Source organism: Dama dama, chromosome 18 (genome assembly GCF_033118175.1).
Source record: "Dama dama isolate Ldn47 chromosome 18, ASM3311817v1, whole genome shotgun sequence".
In the NCBI taxonomy this organism is placed as follows: Eukaryota; Metazoa; Chordata; class Mammalia; order Artiodactyla; family Cervidae; genus Dama; species Dama dama.
In genome coordinates this window covers 29,270,857-29,296,688 of record NC_083698.1, presented here as the reverse complement: position 1 = coordinate 29,296,688, position 25,832 = coordinate 29,270,857, and the positions used below count along the sequence as shown (strand labels likewise).

Sequence of the window (25,832 nt, the reverse complement as noted above, 5' to 3'; positions counted from 1 at the left end):
GGCTTAACACTCAACATTCCAAAAACTAAAATCATGGCATCCAATCCCATCACTTCTTGGCAAATAGATGGGGAAGAAATGGAAACAGTGACAGACTTTATTTTCTTGTGCTCCAAAATCACTGCGGACAGTGACTGCAGCCATGAAATTAAAAGACCTTTTCTCCTTGGAAGAAAAGCTATGACAAACCTAGACAGTGTATGAAAAAGTAGAGACATCACTTTGCAGCAAAGGACCATCTAGTCAAAGCTATTGTTTTTCCAGTGCTCATGTACAGATGTGAGAGTTGGACCATAAAGAACGCTGAGCGCCGAAGAATTGATCCTTTCAAACTGTGGTGCTGGACAAGACTCCTGAGAGTCCCTTGGATAGCAAGGAGATCAAACCAGTCAATCCTAAAGAAAATCAATCCTGAATATTCATTGGAAGGACTGATGCTGAAGCTGAAGCTCCAGTACTTTGGCCACCTGATGCAAAGAGCCGACTCATTGGAAACGACCCTGATGCTGGGAAAGATTGAGGGCAGGTGGAGAGAGGGAATGGTTGAATAGCATCACCAACTCAATAAACATGAGTCTGAGCAAACTCTGGGAGACAGTGAAGGACAGGGAACCCTGGTGTGCTGTAGTTCATGGGGTCACAGAGGGTCAGACACGACTTAGCAACTTCACAACAAAGGGAGATGAGGAGACTCTGATAAGAAGTGAATATACTTCTTATTGGAAGTGAAAGGTTATACCATAAAAGTAAAATTCAAGAGAACCTCTGGAAAGGAGGGGTGGACAGCAGAGTGATGGCTGTATACTTGTTTGAGGTAATCTTACTGGAAAAAATCTCCAAGCTAAAAGACTGAATAAATTTAGGTAAGGTGCTAGAGTAGAAATGAGAATAAAGGGTATAGGAGAAATAATCATGTCTTCAATTGATAGCTGACCAGCCTGGAATAATGAAACTATCTTTGAACTGAGAATGTAGACCTTTATTCTTAATTCTTTCAAACAGTATGACCTTGGCCAAATTGAGTGGTGGACTAGACAGTATCTAGGTTCCAAAATTCCTGGGTTCCTTGTATAAGCATTTATGAAGAGACTGTTGTGCTTCCCCACTTCACAGCGTAGTTATTCCTGTTGGCAGTTGTCTGAAAGCTTTGTTACCCAGCTGTTAACACCACACGGGACGGGAGATGTTTGCATACATCACTCAAGGGGCAGTTGTCATCTGGCATGACCCTGAAATGCATTAAAGGAAAGCAGAAGTGACATCTGTAAAGTGGAGTTGTTAAAGTGCTCTTCAGAGCTTTTGTGTAATTAGGGGTCATTGGAAGGGGGAGCGCATGCTGCACTGTGTATTCATCTCTTTTTCCTCAAACTTGGGGGTTTTATAAATAAGCATTCTTTAAAAAAAAAAATCCCCCTTGTTAAATAGTTTATTTCTTAGTCTCAGCTTAGGTTCATCAGGAAAAAGGTCCTCTCATCTAAAAAATAATATGTAAAATTCTACCCTGGAAGAAAACACAAGTGAGTTTTCATATTAAGGTATCAGGAGAAGGCAGTGTATATAGAAATAAAAATACCTTGACAATTTGGTCAGATTTACAGCTGCTAGATTTACACAAACATAAACAGTAAAAATGTTTCATCTATGTTTCTAGTGAGTTTCAAGAAAGAGCCACCTTCCCAAGTGCCTGACATCCAAAAACCTAAAGAAGAAAACCTTGTAAGAAGTTTTGAGCTTAAGGAAAAAGGGCATGACTGTAATAGACTCCTCCCATTATATGAACTCTTCTGTCACACCTTGGGCATTATTATCTGAAAATATTTTGGTTTTCCCTGTGTACATAGGGTTTCTGCCTTAACATCTTAGCCACCTTTCTAATATCTTCTGACTGAACACATTTTGTTAACCTTAAACCTTCTCTTCTTCGTTTCCTCTGAGTCTCTGTTACTCAGATAAAGCTGGCAGGCTAAAAGGAGCCCATGGATGACAGTCTGCCACTTTGTACCCTGGAAGTTTCGAGCATTGTTTTATTTTATCTTTAAACATGAATTCTCCCAGGGTACATGACAAAAGGAGTGTTCAGAATCGATAATACAGCTTTTATATATTTGTTTTACAGTCCAGGATAAACTAGACATAGAGAAGAGCTTTTAGTCAGTAAAATACTGCTTTCAAAGTCACAGTTCTAAGGATGTAAATTTAGGAATTAAGCTAAACTTTGAGGCATTTTCCAGAACTGAGAAGTAACTTGGGCGTTATCCAAAGACAGGAAGTGGCAACATGGACATGATTAAAGAGGATATAAAAACTGATTCTGGACTTCAGATCATGCCGCCTTAAAATCAACATCCTAAACAAACCATGTTGGGTTATTTCTGTTACTTCAGGCTAAATTTTCTTGACGTAAATTGTAGAAATACGAAAACACAAACATCCTAGTAAAGTCTGGTGATTTTCATTCACATGGTCCAGTTGTTGACCTGCTGAGGTGATGTGAGCGAGGCTAAGTTGTGAATCTAACGTATCAGATGCATGTTTGATGATGTGGTTGTATGAGTGGCATTTATGAAAGGGTTGTGGGGGGAGCTGTGATGTGGTCATCTGTGCTGCTTGTCCAGCGAAGTCAGCCATCGCTCAGATGGTAAAAGAGAACTGTGCTGAGCGTCCACACTGCCCCAGTGATGGTAATGGTGAAGAGTTTGTGGCCATGTCTTGAGATATGAATTCAAATGAAAAATATAGTGTATAGAATTTAGGAAGAGCAGTCAGAATTGGATGAGAACAGAATCTAATAACCGGGGACCATTTAAGTAGGCACTCGTACACCCTCATCAGTATAGTTGCTCAGTTGTGTCCGACTCTTTGTGACCCCATGGACTGCAGCATGCCAGGCTTCACTGTCCATCACCGACTCCTGGAGCTTGCTCAAACTCATGTCCACTGAGTCGGTGATGCCATCCAGCCATCTCATCCTCTGTTGTGCCCTTCTCCTCCCTGATGCGTTCCCAGCATCAGGGTCTTTTCCAATGAGTCAGTTCTTTGCATCAGGTGGCCAAAGTATTGGAGTTTCAGCTTCAGCATCAGTCCTTCCAATGAATATTCAGGACTGATTTCCTTTAGGATGGACTGGTTGGATCTCCTTGCAGTCCAAGGGACTCTCAAGAGTCTTCTCCAACACCACAGTCCAAAAGCAGTAATACTTCGGTGCACAGATTTCTTTATAGTCCAACTCTCACATACATACGTGACTACTGGTAAAACCATCAGCTTTGACTAGACAGACCTTCGTTGGCAAAGTAATGTCTCTGCTTTTTAATATGCTGTCTAGGTTGGTCATAACGTTTCTTCCAAGGAGCAAGTGTCTTTTAATTTCATGGCTGCAGTCACAATCTACAGTGATTTTGGAGCCCAAAAAAATAAAGTCTGTCACTGTTTCCATTGTTTCCCCATCTATTTGCCATGAAGTGATGGGACTGGATGCCATGATCTTTTTTTGAATGTTGAGTTTTAAGCCAACTTTTTCACTCTCCTCTTTCACTTTCATCAAGAGGCTTTTAGTCCCTCTTCACTTTCTGCCATAAGGGTGGTATCATCTGCATATCTGAGGTTATTGATATTTCTCCCAACAATCTTGATTGAAGCTTGTGCTTCATCCAGCTTGGCATTTAACATGATGTACTCTGCATAAAAGTTAAATAAGCAGGGTGATAATATACAGCCTTGACATATTCCTTTCCCATTTTGGAACCAGTCTATTGTTTCATGTTCTGTTCTAACTGTTGCTTCTTGTCCTGCATAGAGATTTCTCAGAGGCAGGTAAGGTGGTCTGGTATTCCCATCTCTTGAAGAATTTTCCACAGTTTGTTGTGAACTGCACAGTCAAAGGCTTTGGCATAATCAGTAAAACAAAAGTAGATGTTTTTGTGGATTTCTCTTGCTTTTTCTGTGATGTTGGCAATTTGATCTCTGGTTCCTCTGCCTTTTCTAAATCCAGCTTGAACATCTGGAAGTTCATGATTCGTGTATTGCTGAAGCCTGACTTGGAGAATTTTGACCATTACTTCACTAGCGTGTGAGATGAGTGCAATTATGCGGCAGTTTGAACATTCTTTGGCATTGCATTTCTTTAGGATTGGAATGAAAACTGACTTTTTCCAATCCTGTGGCCACTACTGAGTTTTCCAAACTTGCTGGCATATTGAGTGCCTCACTTTCACAGCATCATCTTTTAGGATTTGAAAAAGCTCAACTGGAATTCCATTGCCTCCGCTAGCTTTGTTCATAGTGATGCTTCTTAAGACCCACTTGATTTCTCATTCCATGGTGTCTGATTCTAGGCGAGTGATCAACCATTGTGGGTATCTGGGTCATGAAGATCTTTTTTGTATTGTTCTTCGGTGTATTCTTGCTACCTCTTCTTAATATCTGCTTCTGTTAGGACCATACCATTTCTGTTTTCTGTTGTGCCCATCTTTGCATGAAATATGTCCTTGGTATTTCTGATTTTCTTGAAGAGATCTCTAGTCTTCGCCATTCTATTGTTTTCCTCTATTTCTTTACATTGATCACTGAGGAAGGTTTTCTTATCTCTCCTTGCTGTTCTTTGGAACTCTTGCATTCAAATGGGTATATCTTCCCTTTTCTCCTTTGCCTTTAGCTTCTCTTCTTTTCTCAGCTATTTGTAAGGCCTCCTTAGACAACCATTTTGCCTTTTTGCAGTTCATTTTCTTGGGGTTAGTCTTGATCACTGCCTCCTGTACAATGTCACAAACTTGTGGCCATAGTTCTTCAGGTACTCTGTCTATCAGATCTAATCCCTTGAATCTATTTGTCACTTATACTGTATAATCCTAAAGGATTTGGTTTAGGTCATACCTGAATGGTCTAGTGGTTTTCCCTACCTTTCTTCAATTTAAGTCTGAATTTGGCAATAAGGAGTTCATGATCTGAGCCACAGTCATCTCCCCATCTTGTTTTTGTTGACTGTATAGAGCTTCTCCATCTTTGGCTGCAAAGAATATAATCAATCTGATTTCTATATTGACTATCTGGTGATGTCCATGTGTAGAGTCTTCTCTTGTGTTGTTGGAAGAGGGCGTTTGCTATGACCAGTGCATTCTCTTGGCAAAAGTCTGTTAGCCTTTGCCTTGCTTCATTTTGTACTCCAGGGCCAAATTTGCCTGTTACTCCAGGTATCTCTTGACTTCCTCCTTTTGCATCCCACTCCCCTATGATGAAAAGGACATCTCTTTTGGGTGTTAGTTCTAGAAGGTCTTTTAGGCCTTCATAGAACCATTCAACTTCAGCTTCTTCAGCGTTACTGGTTGGGGCATAGGCTTGGATTACTGTGATACTGAATGGTTTGCCTTGGAAATGAACCAAGATCATTCTGTCATTTTTGAGATTGCACTGAAGTACTGCATTTCAGACTCTTTGGTTGACTATGATGTCTACTCCATTTCTTCTAATGGATTCTTGCCCACAGTAGTAAATATGATGGTCATCTGAATTAAATTTGCTCATTCCAGTCCATTTTAGTTCCCTGATTCCTAAAATATCAATGTTCACTCTTGCCATCTCCTGTTTGACCACTTCTAATGTACCCTGATTCATGGACCTAACATTCCAGGTTCCTATGCAATATTGCCATTTACAGCATTGGGCTTTGCTTGTATCACCAGTCACATCCACAACTTGGTGGTGTTTTCGTTTTGGCTCTGTCTCTTCATTCTTTCTGGAGTTATTTCTCCACTGATCTCTAGTAGCTTATTGGGAACCTACCGACCTGGGGAGTTTATCTTTCAGCATCCTGTCTTTTTGCCTTTTCATACTGTTCATGGGGTTTTCAAGGCAAGAATACTGAAGTGGTTTTCCATTCCTTTATCCAGTGGACCATGTTTTGTCAGAACTCTCCACCATGACCTGTCTGTCTTGGGTGGTCCTATGGGGCATGGCTCATAGTTTCATTGAGTTAGACAAGGCTGTGGTTCATGTGGTCAGTTTGATTAGTTTTCTGTGATTGTGATTTTCATTCTGTCTGCCTTCTGATGGATAAGGATAAGAGGCTTATAGAAACTTCCTGATGGGAGAGACTGTGGAAGAAACTGGTTCTTGTTCTACTGGGTGGGGCCAGGCTCAGAAAATCTTTAATCCAATTTTCTGTTGATGGGTGGGGCTCTATTCCCTCCCTGTTGTTTGACCTGAGACCAAACTATGGTGGAGGTGATGAAAATAATGGTGACCTCTTTCAAAAGGTCCCATGCACGCACTGCTACACTCAGTGCCCCCGACCCTGCAGCAGGCCACCGCCGACCCACGCCTCCACTAAGGCACTCCTGGACTCTCACAGGCAAGTCTGGGTCAGTGTCTTTTGGGGTCATTGCTCCTTTCTCCTGGGTCCTGGTGTGCACAGGGTTTTGTTTGTGCCCTCCAAGTGTCTGTTTCCCCAGTCCTGTGTAAGTTCTGTAATCAAATCCCACTGCCCTCCAAAGTCAAATTCTCTGGGGGTTCTCAGTCCCGTTGCCAGATCCCCAGTTTGGGAAATCTGTTGTGGGTCCTAGAACTTTTGTAACAGTATGAGAATTTCTTTCTTAAAATTTTTCTGCAGTTTGTAGGTTGTCTCCTCGGTGGCTCTGTGGTGGGGTTCAAGAGGGCTTATGCCACAGGTTTTGTGACTCAGGTATCTGCACCCAGAGCCCCTGACCCTGTGGCAGGCCACGGCTGACCCATACCTCTGCAGGAGACTCAAACACAGGTCTGGCTCAGTCTCTGTGGGGTCTCTGGGTCCTGATGCGGTCAAGATTTTGTTTGAGCTCTCCAAGCATCTCTGGCGGGTATGGGGTTTGGTTCTAAACGTGATTTCACCACTCTTACTGTCTTATTGGGGTTTCTCCTTTGCCCTTGGATGTGGAGTCTCTTTTTTGGGTGGGATCCAACATTCTCATGTCATTGGTTGTTCAGCAAAGAGTTGTAATTTTGGAGTTCTCACAGAGAAGATGAGTGCACGTCCTTCTGCTCCACCATCTTGCCAGTGGTATTCCTGGCACCCTCATATTCTTTCTCAAAGCTGATGTAGTTGATGATTTTCATCAGTGTAGATTTCTCTTTTGGTATGTCTCTGCCCTATCCTGTTGCTCATTTTCTTCAGCTCATCCAATTTTAGTTTAGAACCCCTCTGCGTTTAATGTCCTTAGTGGTGTTTTCCAAATTCCTTCTTATAGGGTACATTATCACTCCTCTGAGAAATACCTCTGACCTTAAAAAAAAATCTAACCCAAATTACAAATGAAGGTTACTGCTGTAAGTCCTAGAAGATCTTGAAGCAGATGAAATCCCAAGAAGTCAACAGGACACAACTTTTGGTGCAAGTGTTAGAGAAGAAGAGATTTGAGATGGAATTTCTCTTTGCAACTCTCTAGGAAAAAAAGACAAAAAACAAAAGAAGAGATGGTTATAACTGCAGCACATTGTCAACTTCACAGCAGAGTCTTTCCTGCTTAATGTCCAGAAGTTGTGACATTAACTCCATCAGTTTTTCCATTAGCGGTGAACTTGTTCTCTCATGCTTTCTTGCATTCTTTCTAGTAAAAGTCATCTCATGTTTTCCCTCTCTGGGATCCTGCTTTACAGGTAAAAAGGACCTGATTTTCCTCTCACTTAACCCGGGCCTGTGATTCTTCTCCCATGTCATCTTTTCCTTAGATAGATTCTCTTGGGAAATACTTTTCAGGGAGGCACCAGAAACTGAGTCTTAATGAACAACCAATCGTCCTGTATCACCAAAAGCATAACACTAGGAAACTCAAGGACCCCAGCTCCCCCAGGTTGTCTGTCTTGTCAGCTGTCTCCCTCCTCTCACTCATTTAAAACTCCTCTCCTTTGCCATGCCTAGTCATTCTCCTGAACCTTCACTTGTTTTCTTTAAGGTTTGTCTTTCCCAAGAATCTGCTATACCCTTTCTGGGTCAGGAAGCATATAACGTGGCTAGGATTCCTTTGGTTCATCCTTCTGGATGAATCTGAGAGTTGGGTTTGATACAGCGGAGAGATTCCTTTTTGGGCAGTAGAGTCTGAAGAGAGGGCTTCCTTAGTGGCTCAGATGGTAAAGAATCTGCCTGCAGTATGTATGGGAGACCCAGGTTCGATCCCTTGGTCAGAAAGATCCCCTGGAGAAAGGAATGGATTCCCATTCCAGTATTCCTGGGGCTTCTCTGAAGAGAATGGCGACAGCTTTTTTGATTGGAATTGTTCACATTGGTACTGGTTTAGGAAGAAGAAATAGCATGGGATTTGCGTTTTGCCGAATATTTTAAAAGTTAGAACTTTGTAGACTTATTTAAGAGATGATACATAGAGTTAGTAAGGTCTAGAAATAATCTTAGGTTAGGGGAAGTGGGGAGAATCTGTCACATTTGGTACACAATGCGCACCATCCAGTGATGAATTTTGCCACATTTAGAAACACGGCTTTTTTAATGCTAAAGTACTGATCTCCACTCACTCTTTTTCTGGGCTACCTGCCTCTTCCTTTCAGGGGAACAGAGGAACGGAGTGGAGCTAATCTCCATTTTCTGTGTCTGTCACAGACCTGAGTGAGCATGTTTGTTCAGAGAATAAAAATTAGTGACTCCCCCAGGGATGACTCACCTTGTTTCTGGGCACTGCAGGATCTTGAACACCTTGCCACCTTGTATTTCTCATCTGTGAGGGACGTGCAATTCCCACTTGGAACTGTAGCCTGGTTCCAGCCCTTCCAGGGGCTTTAGAGCTGCTACGTGATTTGGGGAAGGTCAGGTGGGTTGAGATTTGAGAGGAAGTGTCAAATGAGGCCCACGAAGACAGATCTGGTTTCAGGAAGCATCAAGGAAGCCCTGGAGCACTTGTAGCACAGTCGTGGTGTGGTATTCCTTGTTCTTGATATTTCTAAGGAGTTGTGGGGTTTATTAGTACCTTTCCTCGTTGTGCTTTAGAGCTACCCTGATCAACTGTCAGCATTCAAGGTGCGTTTGGCTGTGGATTTTTAAGTCTCTAGGACCACGTGGAGAGCTGGTTACAGCTCCTTCAGTTTCTCTCAGGTAGGATCTCACAGTAACACATTGCAAAGCCCATGATTATCAATATGGAACAGGTAACTCAGTGGTGTTTTTCTCTCCTTTGTAAATCAAACAGGCTTAATATATTCTACATCTACCACACATCAAGTTGATTTTCTTTGTCTTGGGAATAGGTCCCTAAATAGCAAAAGATATAGATATATACACACATGCCTTTTTAAGAATAAATACTAACTTATTGTCTCTACTTTCAAAGAAACCAGGACTTGCCTGGTGGCTCAGACGGTAAAGCATCTGCCTACAATGTGGGAGACCTGGGTTCGATCTCTGGGTTGGGAAGATCCTCTGGAGAAGGAAATAGCAACCCACTCCAGTAGTCTTGCCTGGAAAATCCCATGGACAGAGGAGTGTGGTAGGCTACAGTCCATGGGGTTGCAAAGAGTTGGACATGACCGAGCGACTTCACTTTTCAAAGAAACCATCTTTACATGCTCGGATCTTGTGGTAACCTAATTAAACTCTAGCCTTGTGAAGTTTGTTTTGGGTTTTGGTGAATAGCATAGTACATGGTGTTTTGCCTACTGAGATGAGCCCAGTGTGGGGACATTAACTTAAAAACATTATTTCAGAAAGATGTCAGTGTGCAGAACCCATTCAAGAATAAAATGTGACTTGAAGAATCCCTTATCAATAAGGGAGGAAGTGTGTGTGTGTATACATATATAATATATTACAATCTTTGGGTGTCAGTTCCGAAGATGAAGATAATTTTTCTCTGCAATATATATGCAAAACAGACCTTTTTAATTGACAGGGTATACAGATAGACCACAGTTCAAAAGCATCAATTCTTCGGTGCTCAGCTTTCTTTATAGTCCTAACTCTCACATCCATACATGACTAATGGAAAAAGCATAGCCGTGACTAGATGGACCTTTGTTGGCAAAGTAATGTCTCTGCTTTTTAATATGCTGCCTAGGTTGGTCATAACTTTTCTTCCAAGGAGTAAGCATCTTTTAATTTCATGGCTGCAGTCACCATCTGCAGTGATTTTGGAGCCCAAGAAAATAAAGTCTGTCATTGTTTCCACTGTTTCCCCATCAGTTTGCCATGAGGTGATGGGACCAGGTGCCATGATCTTAGTTTTCTGAATGTTGCACTTTAAGCCAGCTTTTTCACTCTCCTCTTGCACTTTGATCAAGAGGCTCTTTAGTCCTTCTTCGCTTTCTGCTGTAAGGGTGGTGTCATCTGCATATCTGAGATTATTGATATTTCTCCCAGCAATCTTGATTCCAGCTTGTGCTTCATCTAGTCAAGCGTTTCTCATGATTTAACATATAAGTTAAATAAGCCGGGTGACGGTATACAGCCTTGATGTACTCCTTTTCCTATTTGGAACCAGTCTATTGTTGCAAGTCCAGTTCTAACTGTTGCTTCCTGACCTGCATACAGGTTTCTCAAGAGGCAGTTCAGGTGGTCTGGTAGTCCCATTTCTTTCAGAATTTTCCAGAGTTTGTTGTGGTCCACACAGTCAAAGGCTTTGGCATAGTCAATAAAGCAGAAATAGATGTTTTTCTGGAACTCTCTTGCTTTTTTGATGATCCAAGGCATGTTGGCAATTTGATCTCCGTTGCCTCTGCCTTTTGTAAAACCAGCTTGAACATCTGGAATTTCATGGTTCACGTATTGTTGAAGCTTGGCTTGTAGAATTTTTAGTGCTGAAGAATTGATGCTTTTGAACTGTGGTGTTGGAGAAGATTCTTGAGAGTCCCTTGGATTGCAAGTCCATCCTAAAGGAAATCAACCTTGAATATTCATTGGAGAGACTGATGCTGAAGCTAAAGCTCCAATACTTTGGCCACCTGATGTGAAGAACTGACTCATTAGAAAAGACCCTGATTCTGGGAAAGATTGAAGGCGGGAGGAGAAGGGGACAACAGAGGATGAGATGGTTGGATGACATCACCGACTCAATGGACATGAGTTTGAGTAAGCTCTGGGAGTTGGTCACGGACAGGGAGGCCTGCCGTGCTGTTATTCATGGGGTCGCAAAGAGTCGGACACGACTGAGCGACTGAACTGAACTGAACAGATAGACCATTTAGCCATCAGTTTGTACATTAACAGTCAGGAGTTTGTGGAGTGTTACTGTGAAATCCTATCTAAGGCAAGTGGAAGGAGCTTTCAAAGGATGATTCATGAACATTTCATGTTGGGTTGCTTCTTTGTGCATTTGTTTAAAATAGAACTTCTTATAGATGCTTAGATGAAATTTAATTTTGCATACTTAATGGTACAGCTTTAGTATTATGTCCATTTGTGAAGCAGGAACAGGAAGCATATAAAAAAGAGAAGACTACTTGAGTTTTTGGTGGTGATGGAATAAGGTAGATTTTAAATTAGTTTGTTATTTTATGCTGTTGTATTAATATAAATTAGAATATAAGGAAATGTTATGTGCATACTAGATGGTTAGAATTAGGGTGAATTCTATTTGTGTCAAAATGATGATAAATCTGGTAGTGAGTCGTTGTTAATATGGATTATGCTTTGCAAATTTTAAAAATTTATCTGACACTTAGGTTATTTAACTTGAATATAAAGACAATAATTTAAAAAAAAAATCCAGAATAAAAAAGATGCCCATAGTGAAACCGCTTAGAAATGACTCACTATTAACACTTTAGTGTTTATTACTTTCTAGGTTATATTTCTTGTGTGGGTATTTTTTGTAAAACATGTAAAAAAAAAAGACTCTTATTTTAAGGTCTGTACTTTTCCTTCAGTGTATTTTCAGCGCCAACAGTACCTCCTGTGACATTGGTTGTGGTTCATAGCACCCTATACCATGGATTTATCATCCCCTGAACATTGTGGTGGTTTTCCATCTTTTGTATTAGAAACAGCACAGGTGAACTTCTATATGGGGAAATCATTGAAGAAGCTTATTTGCAGGTATAAATGTATTAGTCTGTTGCTGAGTTATGAAGACCAGATGAGCTCTGGGTAAAAGGCTAAGACTGGGTGACTTTTGTTGAGTTCTTACCTTGTGCAGTCATCCTGCCTCGGCTTTTCATGCAGCATCACATTTCAGCCTTGCACAGCATCCTGGGTTGTCATTTGTATTGCAGAGGTAAAGCATTTGAGACAGGAAGTATTAATTAAGAGTAATTAAAAATAGCAGTTTTTGCTGTTGTACAGGAATTGCTGTAGTAATGAAAAATAGCAATTTAGGGTTCAAAAAGCAATTCTCTACGTTATCTTCACTTAAAATACTTCATAGTTACCGAATAGGTCTCAACAGGTGGGATTTGGGATTTGATTATAGAGTCTTCTTATCTGAAGAATTGTACAAAATGAAACCTATGAAATTTTGTTAAATAGCATTTTAACTTTTAGCCTGTTAAGCATCATGAAATACTCTAAACATGATTGCATGATTTAGCAATTCAGATATTTATTTAGACTGGCTCTCATGTCATGGGATTCCATTGTGTGAACTCAGAGGTATGCTCTGGTAAAGATGTGACAGCCGGTAAATCATGACCCAGGACCAGACTTATTAGCATGTTACTATAAAATCCTAAAATGGGGTTCAAGGCTAGTTTTCCAGGAGGGCTCTGAGGATCTGAGTTGCTGTACCTTAGTAGGTAGAATGACCCCAAAGATGAATGCACTATTTGGCACCTGTAGATACTCACTACATGGTAAAAGGTACTCTGCTGATGTAATTAAGTATAGAGATCTGGATTGTCTGCAAGTACCCAGTCTAATCCTGTGAACCTTGCTCTGGTGAGTATCAAAGAGAAATGACAGAAGAGAGAATAAGGAAAAATTCCGAGCGTGAGGATTCAATGTATTTTCGCTGGCTCTGAGAAGTAGGTCTCCCTGTGCAAGGGCCAGAGAGAGGCCTCTAGGAGCTCAGGGTAGGTTCCAGGTGACACAAGCAAGGAAATGGGTCCCCTAGTCACACAGATGCAGGAACCAGACTCTGCCAACAACCTGGATGCACTTGGAAGCATCTCTCCCAGTGCCTCCACAGGGAACACAGCTCCGCCTGTACCTTCATTTATGGCCTCATAAGTCTCTAAGCAGAGGATCCAGCTGAGCCATGCTTCCTCTGCACTCCTGAGCTGCGGAAGTGTGAGATGATCAATGGGTGTTCTCTTAAGCCTCTGATTTCCTGGGGCAGCAATACAAAAGTAATACACACTGCTTGTTGAATAGAGCTACAATCCCTTGATTCATTCAACAGCAGTTATCTCTTGGATGCCAAAAGCTGCCAGGCCACAGCTAGTTGGCTGATCCCTCTGAAGTTTCAAAGTGAGTTTCTAAATCTGAGGTCTGTCTTACATGCATTTGTAAAAGCTTCAGAATTCTGTAGAAATCTAAAAGCATATGAAAAAAAAAATATAAACTCTAGAAATACCTGCACTGTAGGCAGTGTTAAAACTTTTCAGTGAAGCCTATCAGTCACTTTTATGCTACTGGCGATGTGGGGGCCATGTAGGAGGCATATTATAAGCAGAAGCAATACTGATTGCCAAGGAGTTTTAATAACTTAGATGAGAAGAAGGGTTTAAACAAATGAAATAGTAAAGCAACTAGGGACTGAAATGTCCTTCTATTATAATTTGTTGTTAAGCTCAGCTGTATTACTTACAGTAATGTGGTGATGATGATGATAATGGTAGCTAACCTGCAGGTAGCACTCGTGGTTGCAGGCACCATTCCTGGGTGCTTTATAGGTGTGAACTCACTTCATGCCCACAGCAGTCCTGTGCTGAGGGGTGGAGGGCTGTGACTCTGCCCCAACAGCCACCTCCCCAGATTTCCCTCAAGGTTGGCATAAACTAGATGAAGATTTCCTATTCCTCTTACACGCTTTTGGATCTTGTGTTCTGCATCTTGTTCTTCCAGGATGTCCTCCCACATTCGCAGTTTTTGTAGATAGACTTCCTAGTTGGAAGGGGTCTTAGATGATCTGGATTCATGCCAGTGCAGGAGTTTCTGTGTAATGTCCCTTGTTGTTCAGTCACTCAGTTGTGTCCAACTCTTTGTGACCCCACGAACTGCAGCACGCCAACCTTCCCTGTCCTTAACTGTGTCTCTGAGTTTGCTCAAACTCGTGTTCATTGAGTCAGTGATGCCATCCAACCATCTTATCCTTTGTTGCCCCCTTCGCCTCTTGCCCTCAATCTTTCAACTTCTATAGCACCTATCCTTTCTGATGGGAGATCCTTACTGTAGAAGATCCCTGGAATGTCTGGAGCTATAGGTTATACTCCTGATGCAGTTTAGAAACTTACTTCCGAAGAGCACAAAAGGGCTTGTAAGGAATGACATGTGATACGAAATAAAAGGCATGCTAAAGACATAAGTTTGCAAAATATGTCTTTAAAGATACTTTGTTAAATAAATCTATTGAAGAATCATTAAACGTGACATAGATGGAAAATGCTCTGGTCTTACCAGAAAATGGAAAAAAGTAACTTGAGACATAAAAATTTTAAAAAATATATTGATGTAAGCATAATCAATGTTTTATTTCATTGTCATAGCAAAACCCAGGGTGTCCAATGTATACGTATTTCCTTATAACATTTCATATATAAAATGTTCATCAAGAAATTCATGTGGATGAGCAATTAGGGCTTTGGGGAAATGACTAGATCAAGAATTGTGAGAGCAGCTTTGAAGACTGAAGGAGCAGATTCACCTGCTCTTTTGAAAAGATGTCAGTGTCATTTGCTTGCTCTTTTAAGATTACATTTGGCCAGTGCATCTGTAGCGTCTTCTGTTCTTTGTGCCATGAAACTGAAGAGATTTCCACAGTAAGGAATGGCCTCCAGCTGTTCTTTTTCATCTGTTTGTTGAGATTTTCTCTCCCCCTGTCTCTGTTAGCTAGATGAAATGGCAATAATATGCCCAACTGTTCTATTGCAGGCTGACAGGCGACTGCCAGGAGGTTTATGCTTGTTCTCTTTTGTTGATAGTAGATAACTTGGGTAGGAGGCATTCATAAAACAAATCTTTAGAACAAATCCTTGGTCTGGGTACTTCTGAAATTTACCTTCCCATATAAAGCATCTTCTACTGAACTTCACATAGTAGACCATTTCCACTGTGAGTAGCTCTGAGTATTTGAAAGTTTGTAGAGCCAAAGCATGCCTTTTTGCCACAAGAGCCACTGCAATGAAAAGCCCACACACCACAACAAAGAGTAGCCCCTGCTCACCACTGCTAGAGAAAACCCAAGCACACCAAAGAAGAACTCCCTAACCCAAAAAAGGAGATGTGGAAATAGCTAATACTGAAGACCAGATGAAAAGAATATTACATATGAAATATTGGACATTGGACTCTCTCATGGTGTCATGGGAAGTCTTTGAAGGGTTTTTTAGCAAGAGATATAATATAAGATTTATATTTTCTATTGGGTGTGATGTGGTTTGAAGAGAGGTAAATGAGAGGCAACAGTCTGAGTTGGGAGAAGATGGTGGGTTGCATTAAATCAAGGACACCTCACTTCTTGGCTTGAGACGCTTGGTATATGGTGGTACCATGCACTGCCTGGGTATATGGGCCATGCTGCAGATGTAGAGAGTGGAGGGAAGTGGTAAGAAAGTGACTTCACGTTTGGAAGTGTTGAGTTTGAGTTACTTGTGGGACATTTAGGTCCTGGAGGTGGATGGGGATGAGACTTTTGGACCCTGGAAATGAAGTTAGATTGAAATCCTGTGAATAAGTGAGGTTGCCTAGGGAGAATGAATAGAAAGAGAAGAAGGTTGAGAGGGCTAAGAACAAACCACTGAGGATCATCAAAACTTAAAGATAGGGGAAAGCGAAGCCTTGAGGGAAGAGAAGTGGCAGCCAGAGAGAAAAGAGAAAAGCCTGGAGGGTATGGTGTCATGGAATCCTAGGGGTTAAGAACAAGAGGATGGGTAACATGCCAGACCCTGCAGTTGAGGACAAGATAAATGAAGACCGCTACATCACATCAACTGCGAGGAGGTGACCTCCTTGGGGTTGTCTTGTGAATACTGTCAACTCCTCATAACCTAAATAGATGGTACTTCAAACAGTACAATCCAGGTGTTGATCTCTCTGGAGTCCACCATTTCTTGGTGACCTGAATGTCATCCTAGTACTATTCCAAAAGCATTGTTACGCAATTTTAAATAATTTCATTTACATTGTTAGCTTATACCATGCTTATGATCAACTAAAAATTATCATCTTTTTAATGTGACCCTCATGCATAGTAGATACATGTACAAGTAGCAGACCTAAATAACAGACTTAAAAAGCGAACTTAAATATAGGGACTTCCCTGGTGGTACACTGGCTGAAGACTCCATGCTTCCAGTGCAGGGGGCCTGGGTTCAATCCCTGGGCAGGGAACTAGATGCCACTTGCTGCAACTGAAAGTTCACATGTCGAAGCTAAGACCTGGCATAGCCAAGTGAATAAATATTTTAAAAAAGGAAAAAGAAAAGAACTTACATGTAGGACTTTATTCCACTAGTTAGTTTCAGGTCACTTATGTATGTGTTAATCTTTGGTCAGTGATTATCTAAGTAAAATAAACAGACATATCTGTATTTAGTCAACAAAGTCTTTATGAGATTTTTAAAATATCCCTAATATCCTTGAAATAAGAATAAGCATATTTTATCATCCTAGCATGCTTAGCAAACACATCTTTGATATGGTGAGAGCAGCTATTAGGAAAACAACTATTTGTTAAATAAACTATTAGGTGGAGAGCAGTATTGTCTAGACAGATAAATAACTTTCTTAATTTTCTAATTATGGGTTGACATTAGCAGGTAATCACAAGATTATTCATGTGTCAGTCCTGTGGCAATATTAACTGTTTAGAACAGAACAGTGAATTTGGAAATAGGAAAATGGGCCACTGAGGAACAAAGAAAATTGTCACTGAGTATGTGGCTATTTCTTCATGGGACAGAAGTCTAGCCACCATCAGCACCCAGTTTATATCTTATCCAAAAATATGTTGATGGCTTTAATAAGCATATTTATTTATTTATCTAGAATTTTAAACCCTGTTTTGGAAACAACTATATTTGGGAATAAAACTGGAAAGTGTATTGAATTATGTTTCTTCTTACATTTAATTTAGGAAATTGAGAAAACGTGTTCTGTGTTTTAAAACATTTTGATTATATTATCAAAATTTAAAGATTTCTAAGATTCATAGATTTACTAAAAACCTTTAGGAAATTTGTGAATTCATGATTTCCTGTAAACTTAGTTTGTAAGGATGGCCCTTTGGTTAGCTAAGACTTCAGTCACTGTTGGTCTGTCTCCCATGATGACCTTCATTGGCTAGCTGTCAATGTTGGTCTGTCTCACAGTGACCTTCGTTGGCTTTCTCCAGCTTCATGCTTGGTTTTCAGGAACCTCTTCCTCCAGGAAGGCCACCACGTCTTCTCACGTTGACCTCTCCATGGTCTTGATCTCTGGCACTCAGGGCTTGTATTTGACACTTTCTGTTGCCTCTTGAATCTTGTGCTGATGCAAGACTCATTGCATTTGTATTTTGAGTCTGAAAGCCATATAAAGCCAGAGAAAAACAGACAAAATGCTGGAACTGAGACTAACCCTGATTCTTGTTGAATTTCAGGGCTATTTTGTGAGTAGCCCTGCTGGTTATTAAAGATAGAAAGCCAAAATACTTCAACATTTTAAAACATTTTAAAATTGCTGATGGGTACCCAGAGGAGAGAGAAAATTTTGATATGTGTTTCATCAGTCCCTTAATTATCCTCTATCTAGATATTCACAAAAGCAAATATACCCTAAGCTGCAGATGTGTTTTGAGTTATAAGTTTCTTTTTATATTGAGTAAACTATGTTTTAAAGTTTAAGCTTCTTTAAAAGCTCCCTTGCAATTTTCCTTGTGATTGGGTCTGTCAAACCACTGATGTTGTAATGGAATCTTACCATTTGACTGGATTATATCAAAATAATACCTAAAACACAGTGAAGACCATGTTCCTTTACAAATGATTTAAATTAGAGGAGACTAAAATAAAAAGTAAAAATTGATTGTCAGTTGAAATGATTTCAGGATTAAAAGGTTGAGTCTTGGAGAAGTGAAGATGTCTTAGGAAACAGAACAGTGCTTCTCAACCCTGTATACAGTGCAGAATTGCTTAGGAAACTTGGGAACAGCAGCAGCAATAAATACTGATGGCTGGACTTCTCCCCCAGAGATTCTGATTTAGTTGGGGCCCAAGTATCAATTGCTTTTTTAAAGCTTCCCAGGTGAGTCTCATGTGCAGTCAGGTTCAAAATGGATGAAAAGCCAAGCTATTTAAAGAAAGCATTTCTTAGACAGAGTATAGTGATTGCATAGCTATTTGACAAGAGGAAACATGAGAAAAAGATGGAGACAAACCTTCAGCTTAAAATTGGTAGAGGTTTACGATCCATTACTCACAAATCTGAAATATAAGAGCCCTAAAAAACAAAAGGTTTTCATAACTTGCATGTTTGTGTGCTTCCTTGCTCAGTGATGCCCAACTCTTTTGTGACCCCGTGGTCTGCGGTCTGCCAGGCTCCTCTGTCCATGGAATTTCCCAGACAAGAGAACTGAAAGGGGTTGCCATTTCCTACTCCAGGAGATCCTCTTGACCTAGGGATCGAACTTGCATCTCTGGCGTCTCCTGCAGGTGGATTCTTTACCACTCTGCCACCTGGTGCCAAAATCTAACCTAAACTGAATATATTTAGTAGAAAATCCTGAGACTTCTCCTAGTCTGTCTTTATCCCCTTTGGTATGAATAATCTTACATTTCATTACAGAAATATTACTGTGCCTGATTTCTTATTATAAGACTTCACTGAGGGTGTGACATAGGTAGGGTACATTTCTGAACTACATAAAATGTTTAGTCACCAATTCAATGAACATGAGTTTGAGCAAGCTCCGGGAGATGGTGAAGGACAGGGAAGCCTGGCGTGCTGCAGTCCATGGGGTCACAGAGAGTCGGACACCACTGACCAGTTGAACAACAAAGGCTTGTGATGGACCACTGTAAGAATGTACTTCCGGCCAGATTAACAGCAGTGCATTTCTTCTAATTTTCTAGGCAGTGGTTTAGCACCCTCATTAAATAAAAACAATGGTGAATATCAGAGCGTGGTTCTTGGCCATTTTTTAATATACATATATATGTATATATTTTTTGATACTGATCTAAGAAGAGGGTTCCATTTGTGTCATGATGAGAGAAGCTTACATTAAGGAACAGCACAAGTAGGTCAAGTAGAAAAATGATTGTCTATAAAAGACTTTTCGGTGTAAAAAACTCCTCCCCCAAGTTAATGGTTGAAAACAGCACATATTTATTGTACTTTCTTCTTCTTTTTTTTTTTTTTTAAGTGAAACAGGTAAAGTGTTTATTAGGAAAAAGATTAGAGAGAAAGTCGCCACGTATTTATTATCTTCATCAGTTCCTGAGTGTTAGGAATTCAGAAGCATCTTAGCTGGTCGGTTTTTGCTCAGGGATCCCAGAAAGTTGTTATCGAAATGTGGGCCAGGATTTCAGACATCTGGAAACTGGAGCGTTGCTGGGGTGTTATATTTCTTTTTCAGTGCCAACAAGCCCCTTATTAGTGCTTACAAAGAAGTCTAGCCTCTGTTTCTGCAGTTGTTAAAAGTTTACGTTTTCAGAATAAACCTAACAAGTATTTGCTAAAGGAGGCTTGGAGTCCTAAATTGTTCTGAAGATCTCTGCTACAAGTCCCTTCTTAGCGGAAGTGCCTACTCTCTGGATTTTCCTTGTCCTCCCTCAGGCGGCCTTGTTTTTTTGTTTTTTTTTTTTTCTTTTTTCCCCTCCCCTGGGTCTGTCTCTGTCCCTTCAAGTCACCTCTTCATCCACCTCCTGTGGGTCAGTGCAAGCGTGTTGATGGCCATGAGTCATGGTGCTGAAAAGCTGGTTGCCTCAGTGGAGCTTCTGCCCAGAAGACAGGCATTAGTCACAGTTGAAAATAATGAAATAGTGATTGCTGATGTATCTTAAAAAAAAAAAACAAAACAAAAAGTGCAGGAGGATACTATGTTGTTGTTGTTCTGTCACTAAGTTGTGTCCGACTTTTTGCCACCCCATAGGCTGCAGCATGCCAGGCTTCCCTGTCCTTCACTGTCTCCCTGAGTTTACTCAGACTCATGTCCATTGAGTCAGTGATGCCATCCAGCCGTCTGTGGGAGACTCTAACGGGATCTCACCCAGTTTGTGATTTGTTTGATCAGTGCTTCCCCCTTTGTATTTTGAAGAAGGAGTAACCTGCCCTTAGAGTTTTGCTCAAAAATGTTTTCCCTTGGGGGTAGAAATGGGGAAGCTGTTCTAACGCCACCCCATGTAACACTTCTACGTCCTCTCTGACTGCAGATGTTCAGGGGATGTGGTGTGGTACAGTAGAGTGTTCTCATTTATTTTATGGGAAAAAGAAAAAGCTTAGGTTCATTTTTAACTGTGAAGTCCTTGTCTTTCTCACTATCCATTTTTTTTTTTCATCTTCTTGGCTTCCTCAAAAACTTATCTATAGGTTTCTTACTCATCCTTTTTCGCCCTTTCTTTCTCCACCAAATCTTTGCAGAGATGTTTTATATAGTGTTGGGAATAAAACATTTTCCTTTTCTGAGCTACTTCTGTTTTGAGTCTTATTTCTAGATCGAGAAAGAAAAAGTGAAGCTCTCATGAAGAGAGAGTATCAGGTATGGAAAACTGAAGGAGGAGAGTGGAAAAGACAGTTCTAAGGGAGCCAACTTCTGCATCTTTTTCTGTCTCTGCTGTCTTCCTATGTCTGAGCCAAGAGAAGTCTTCCCTGGGCGCCCATAACATTAGGAAGCCATTGACAGGGTCCCAGGGAGCCTTTCTAATCTGTATCTTTGTCCACCTCCAAATATTCTCCCCTGTAACAGGGGAGAATTCTGAAGAGAGAGGTTGTTACTACGATAAACCTTACACACAATTTCAAATATATAAAACAGGCATTCATTTGTGTTTTATTTTTTTGCTTTTTTGTTATGACACATGCAAGTATCTTGTAAAGTCTTTACGCTGGTTAATCATCACTTATATCTCTCCCAACTCTCTTTTCTGGATAAGTTCTTCAACTAAATTTTTATATCTGTGAACATTTTTATTTTTTTTTTTAACTTTTAATTTTGTATTGGAGTAGGAGTGGCTGAACATGCACGCACGCACGCACACACACACATACACACACACACACACACACACAGACAGCTGATTGACAAATAATGTTGTTTCCAGTGAATAGCGAAGGGACTCAGCCATACATATATATGTATCCCTTCTCCCCCAAACTCCCCTCCCATCCAGAATGCCACATGACATTGAGCAGAGTTCCACGTGCTTTGCAATAGGCCTTTTGTTTGTTACCCATTATCAGTACAGCAGTGTGTACCTGTCAATCTTAAATTCCCTAACTGTCCCTTCTCCCTGACCTTCTCACAGCAACCATCAGATTGTTTTCTAAGTCTGTTAGTCTCTTTCTGTTTTGCAAGTTCATTTGTATCATTCCTTTTTAGATTCCAAATACAAGGGGTTTCATACAATATTTCTCCTTCTCTGTTTGGCTTCCTTCACTCAGTAAGACAATCTCTGGGTCCATCTGTATTGCTGCAAATGGCATTATTTCATTCTTTTTAATGACTCAGTGATATCCCATTGTATATATGTACCACGTCTTCTTTATCCAGTCCCCCATGAGTGTTTTTGGATTTCAAACTCCCACCATTAGAGAGGGACTGATTATCTTCTCATTACAGTATAACTTTCCTGAGGCAGTCCTAAGGAAGCCAAGAATCGGTTAAATCAAGAGTATATATACCCTTTTGACTGGCGTTCATACTGGCCAGCCAGGGAACGCATTAACAGTAAAGCAGTGTGTGTGGGGGGTGGGGGCGGGGGGACTGCTTTCTCCAGGGAAGATGGTACCTTGATCAGTGTGGTATGGATCCCAGGCAGAGTCCCAGTGTCTCACTGAGCTGCTTTTGCCTTCATATGCATCAGTATAAATTAGATTAATTTCCATAGCACATCTTCTTTAACCTTGAACTTTCACTCTCTGCCTTTAAAATGTCACTTGTATAACACATTAAGTTGCAGGACCCTTCCAAACTCACTACCACTACCCCTTCAAACCTCCAAAGGTTTCCCAGATATTATCCTCATGTCATCTTTTTTTTTTTCCCACATTATCTTTGAAAGTGACTGTGATTACCTTTCTTGGTCTCTGCTTTATGTTCCTTTTTGAGAAAGGGTTTAAGCATATATGTTCAGGGAAGAGAGAGAGAATGAGTGAATAAGCAAAAATCTGGACAATAAGTGAGGTTTAAGGCACTTAGGATATTAAAGTTCATCCTGCCTGTTCCCATTTCACCTGCCCTGTGTGTGGATAGCATTTGCTTTTATGCAGCATGTTATCTGAAATGGTTGCTATTAAACCTGTCAGGCCTCAAGTGATCGTTCATTGTATTCAGAAAGAAGTCCAATTAAACTAGGGTCACCTACCTCAGTTTTTCCAGAATTTCTGTATAAACTAGAATCTTTGAGGGAGAAAGAATATTTACCATCTTTGCCACAGTATTGTGCCTGTTTTAATGATTTATTTGCATTATTTCTGAATGTTACAGAGCTATGTTTTTGAGGTACTTCCCATAAAAGCATCATAAGTAACAATGTTTTCCAATGTGTACATTCTGGCAACTGTTTATAATTTCTTTTTAAAAAAAAGTCAGTTAGATTCTTTGAGGTTTTCTGCCTAAAATTCCTGTGCAGAAGTTTTTCCATATTATTAAAAACAAACAAAAATATGATAGCAAACTTTCTTATCTCAACAGCTCTTAACTTTGTTTGCAGATCTAAAGACAAACCTATGTTTTTCTTATTCTAATTTGATGTTTTCCCCCTAATATTTTCTTAGGTGCAGAGAGAGCTTGCAGCTGTTATTGCTTTGAAAGCGAGGAAGTCTGGTAAGTAGTCTTTCGTGGGACTGGAGGAAGATTCTGGTTCTTTGGGGATATTTCACATGTCATGTGCTCTGAGCAGTTGAATGTATCCTGGGAAGATTTGGTCCGGAAAGCATATCTCCGTTTGTTTTAAAAATTATTTATTCTACTCTCAAAATAGCACAGGCATATATACAGTTCTTTCAGATTTCACTGCCTGGCTTTATTTCATGCTTCAAGGAAAACTGAAATTCAAAATTAAAAATGTGTTTGCAGCCCGCTGCAAGCATGGGTCTAGGTACCCAGCAAAAGAAAGCAAACCACTTTACATTACTTGTCATAATGACAGAGGAAAATAGATAATGTAATGGTGGTCTCTGTTTTATATTTCTCATCTCAAAGTGGCTTCTTAAAAAAATAATTGAATTGTCTAATAACATTTCATAGCAAGCGTGTTTCACAGGAACTGATGGTATGAATCCAATTCCTAATACCTTAGGAAGCGATCTGTGAATGTAATAAGTGGAAAGGAAAAGGGAGCTCTTCGCTACATCTTGAGGAGAGAAAGTCATGCTCTGCTGAAATTCAGTATGAAACAGACACTCAGTGAGGTAGAGAACACTTGCTTTGAAAAGAAGAGTAGCAGGAGGACGCAGCCCTTGCTGTTCCGAGGAGGTTGGTGCTGAATGGAATGGGAAACAGAGGAGAGATGCTTCGTGGAGAATGTTAAACTAGGCTAAGACTTTTCGGGTGAAAGTACAATGACAAAATCAGCGAGTTGCCAAAGTTTGAAGAAATGCCTGGAACAGAGATGTCTTCAGAACAGAAGTCATACACTTTGCATCTTCTTTTTTCTAGCTAGAAACTAAAACTTTGCTTTTCTCTCGGTGACTTTTGGGATCAAACTCACCTTGTTGTGTTTGTACTATGTCTTTGTTGATTTGGCTGTTGTAGAGGATGTGGAGACTGGATACTTTGAAGGTGGTGGAGAAGAAATGTGAGGCACAGTGGTCTGGATCCGCAGAGCCCAGGCAGTGCAAATGGCATTAGATCGTGGGTATTTGCATAGGTGGAGATCAAGAGGGAGAAAGGACACCAGGATACAGGTGGTGGGAGGGGAGTCTTAGAAATGAATTGTGCTAGAGCTGCTGTATGTTCCTACAACCATAAGGAGACAAAATTTACAGTCAGAATGAGTTGGGCTGATAGTGGCTTGGAGGATAGATTTATTTTTTAAGTTTTAGAAAAAGTTGGGAAAATAATAAAATACATATAGTCTGTCATTGCTGGAGCAAAACAGAGCAAGTAAATAGAGATGGGGCTGGAGAAGGAGGTGGTTGCTAATTTACACAGTGTGGGATGGGCAGGCCCCTTGAGCAAAGACCTGAAGTCACTGAGGGGTGAGCCCTGTGGACGTCCAGGCAAGGGCATTGGACAGAGGTGTGCAAAATGTGTATAGAGAACAGCAAGGAGGTAAAAGTGGCTGGAGCAAAGTGAACCAGGCAAAAAAAGGTAGATTTCAGATGTCAGGCTAAGAAGTTTGAACTTTCTGGAGGTGAAGAGTAATGAGGAAGAGGAAGCAAGACCCATACACAGTAGACTGTGCAGAGTCAAAGATTGGTATGAAGTTGACTGTTATGCCATGAGATTAACACCTCTATTTTCCTTACTTATTTCATCCGTGGAGCTTGGAATGTCAAGACAACATTGGCAACTTCTCAGGGACAGAGTGAAACACAAATACACCAGGGATGGGGGCATAAATTCATATTTTTTATTTTGTCAAGTTCCATGAAAGCCCTTATTGGTAGTTTGTATTGAATTTATAGGTCATTAGATAAATTTGGCACTTTGGAGATAAGTGTTTCCATTCATAAATCTAGGATTTCATTCCACTTTTTTCACATCTTCAGTACTGTCTTAAAAATGTCCACTTAAAGCTTTGTACATTTTTTCGCTTAACGTATTTTTTGGTGCCTTTGGTTACTGTTATTTTTAGTGATTGTTATTTTTTTGGCTACTGGTATTTTTAGCTTTTTTTTTTTTTTAAAGTTAAGGTTTCTGTCTTTGTCCTTCATGACACTTTTTCTTGAAATTAACTTTACCTTTTAGAGTAGTTTCAGTTCACAGAAAAACTGAGCAGAAAGTACACAGTTCCCACATACCCTGTGTCCCCACATGCCCTACCCCCTTACTGCCGTCATCTCAGAGGGGCACTTTTGTTATAATCAGTAGCCTATGTTGACACATCATTGTTACCCACTCTCCTATAGTTTAGGGCTCACTCTTGGTACTGTCCATTTTATGCGTTTGGACTAATGTCCAATAACATGTGTTTATCATTATAGTATCACACAGAGTCATTTCAGGGCCCTTCTGCTCTACCTATTTATGCCTCCCTCCCCCATTTTCTGGCAATCACTTACGTTATTGTCCCCATAGTTTTGCCTTTTCCTAAACGTCACACAGTTGGAATCATAGAGTAGATAGCCTTTTCAGATTGGCTTTGTTCAGTCAGTAATAGGCATTTAAAGTTCATCTATGTCTTCTACTAACGACTTGATAACTCATTTCTTCCTAGCACAGAATAATAATCTGTTGTCTGGATGTGCCATAGTTTATGTATCCATTCACCTGCTAAAGGACATCTTGATTGCTTCCAGGTTTCGGTAGTTATGGATGTTATAAATAAACCTTCTGTAAACATCTGTGTGTATGTTTGTATATAGTTTTCATCTACACAGACACGTACATGCACACATAGTTTTC

The 25,832-nt window shown here is 40.4% G+C and overlaps 1 protein-coding gene across 4 annotated transcripts in view; it reads left to right on the top strand.

The window, feature by feature from the left end:
* RAPGEF5 (Rap guanine nucleotide exchange factor 5) overlaps positions 1 to 25,832 on the top strand; it is a 306,460-nt gene that overhangs the window by 139,674 nt on the left and 140,954 nt on the right. For all 4 annotated transcript variants that reach the window (XM_061165052.1, XM_061165053.1, XM_061165054.1 and 1 more), the window contains one exon: positions 23,039 to 23,087. In XM_061165052.1, coding sequence (XP_061021035.1) covers positions 23,039 to 23,087 — 49 coding nt within the window. The remainder of the gene's footprint in view (positions 1 to 23,038; positions 23,088 to 25,832) is intronic.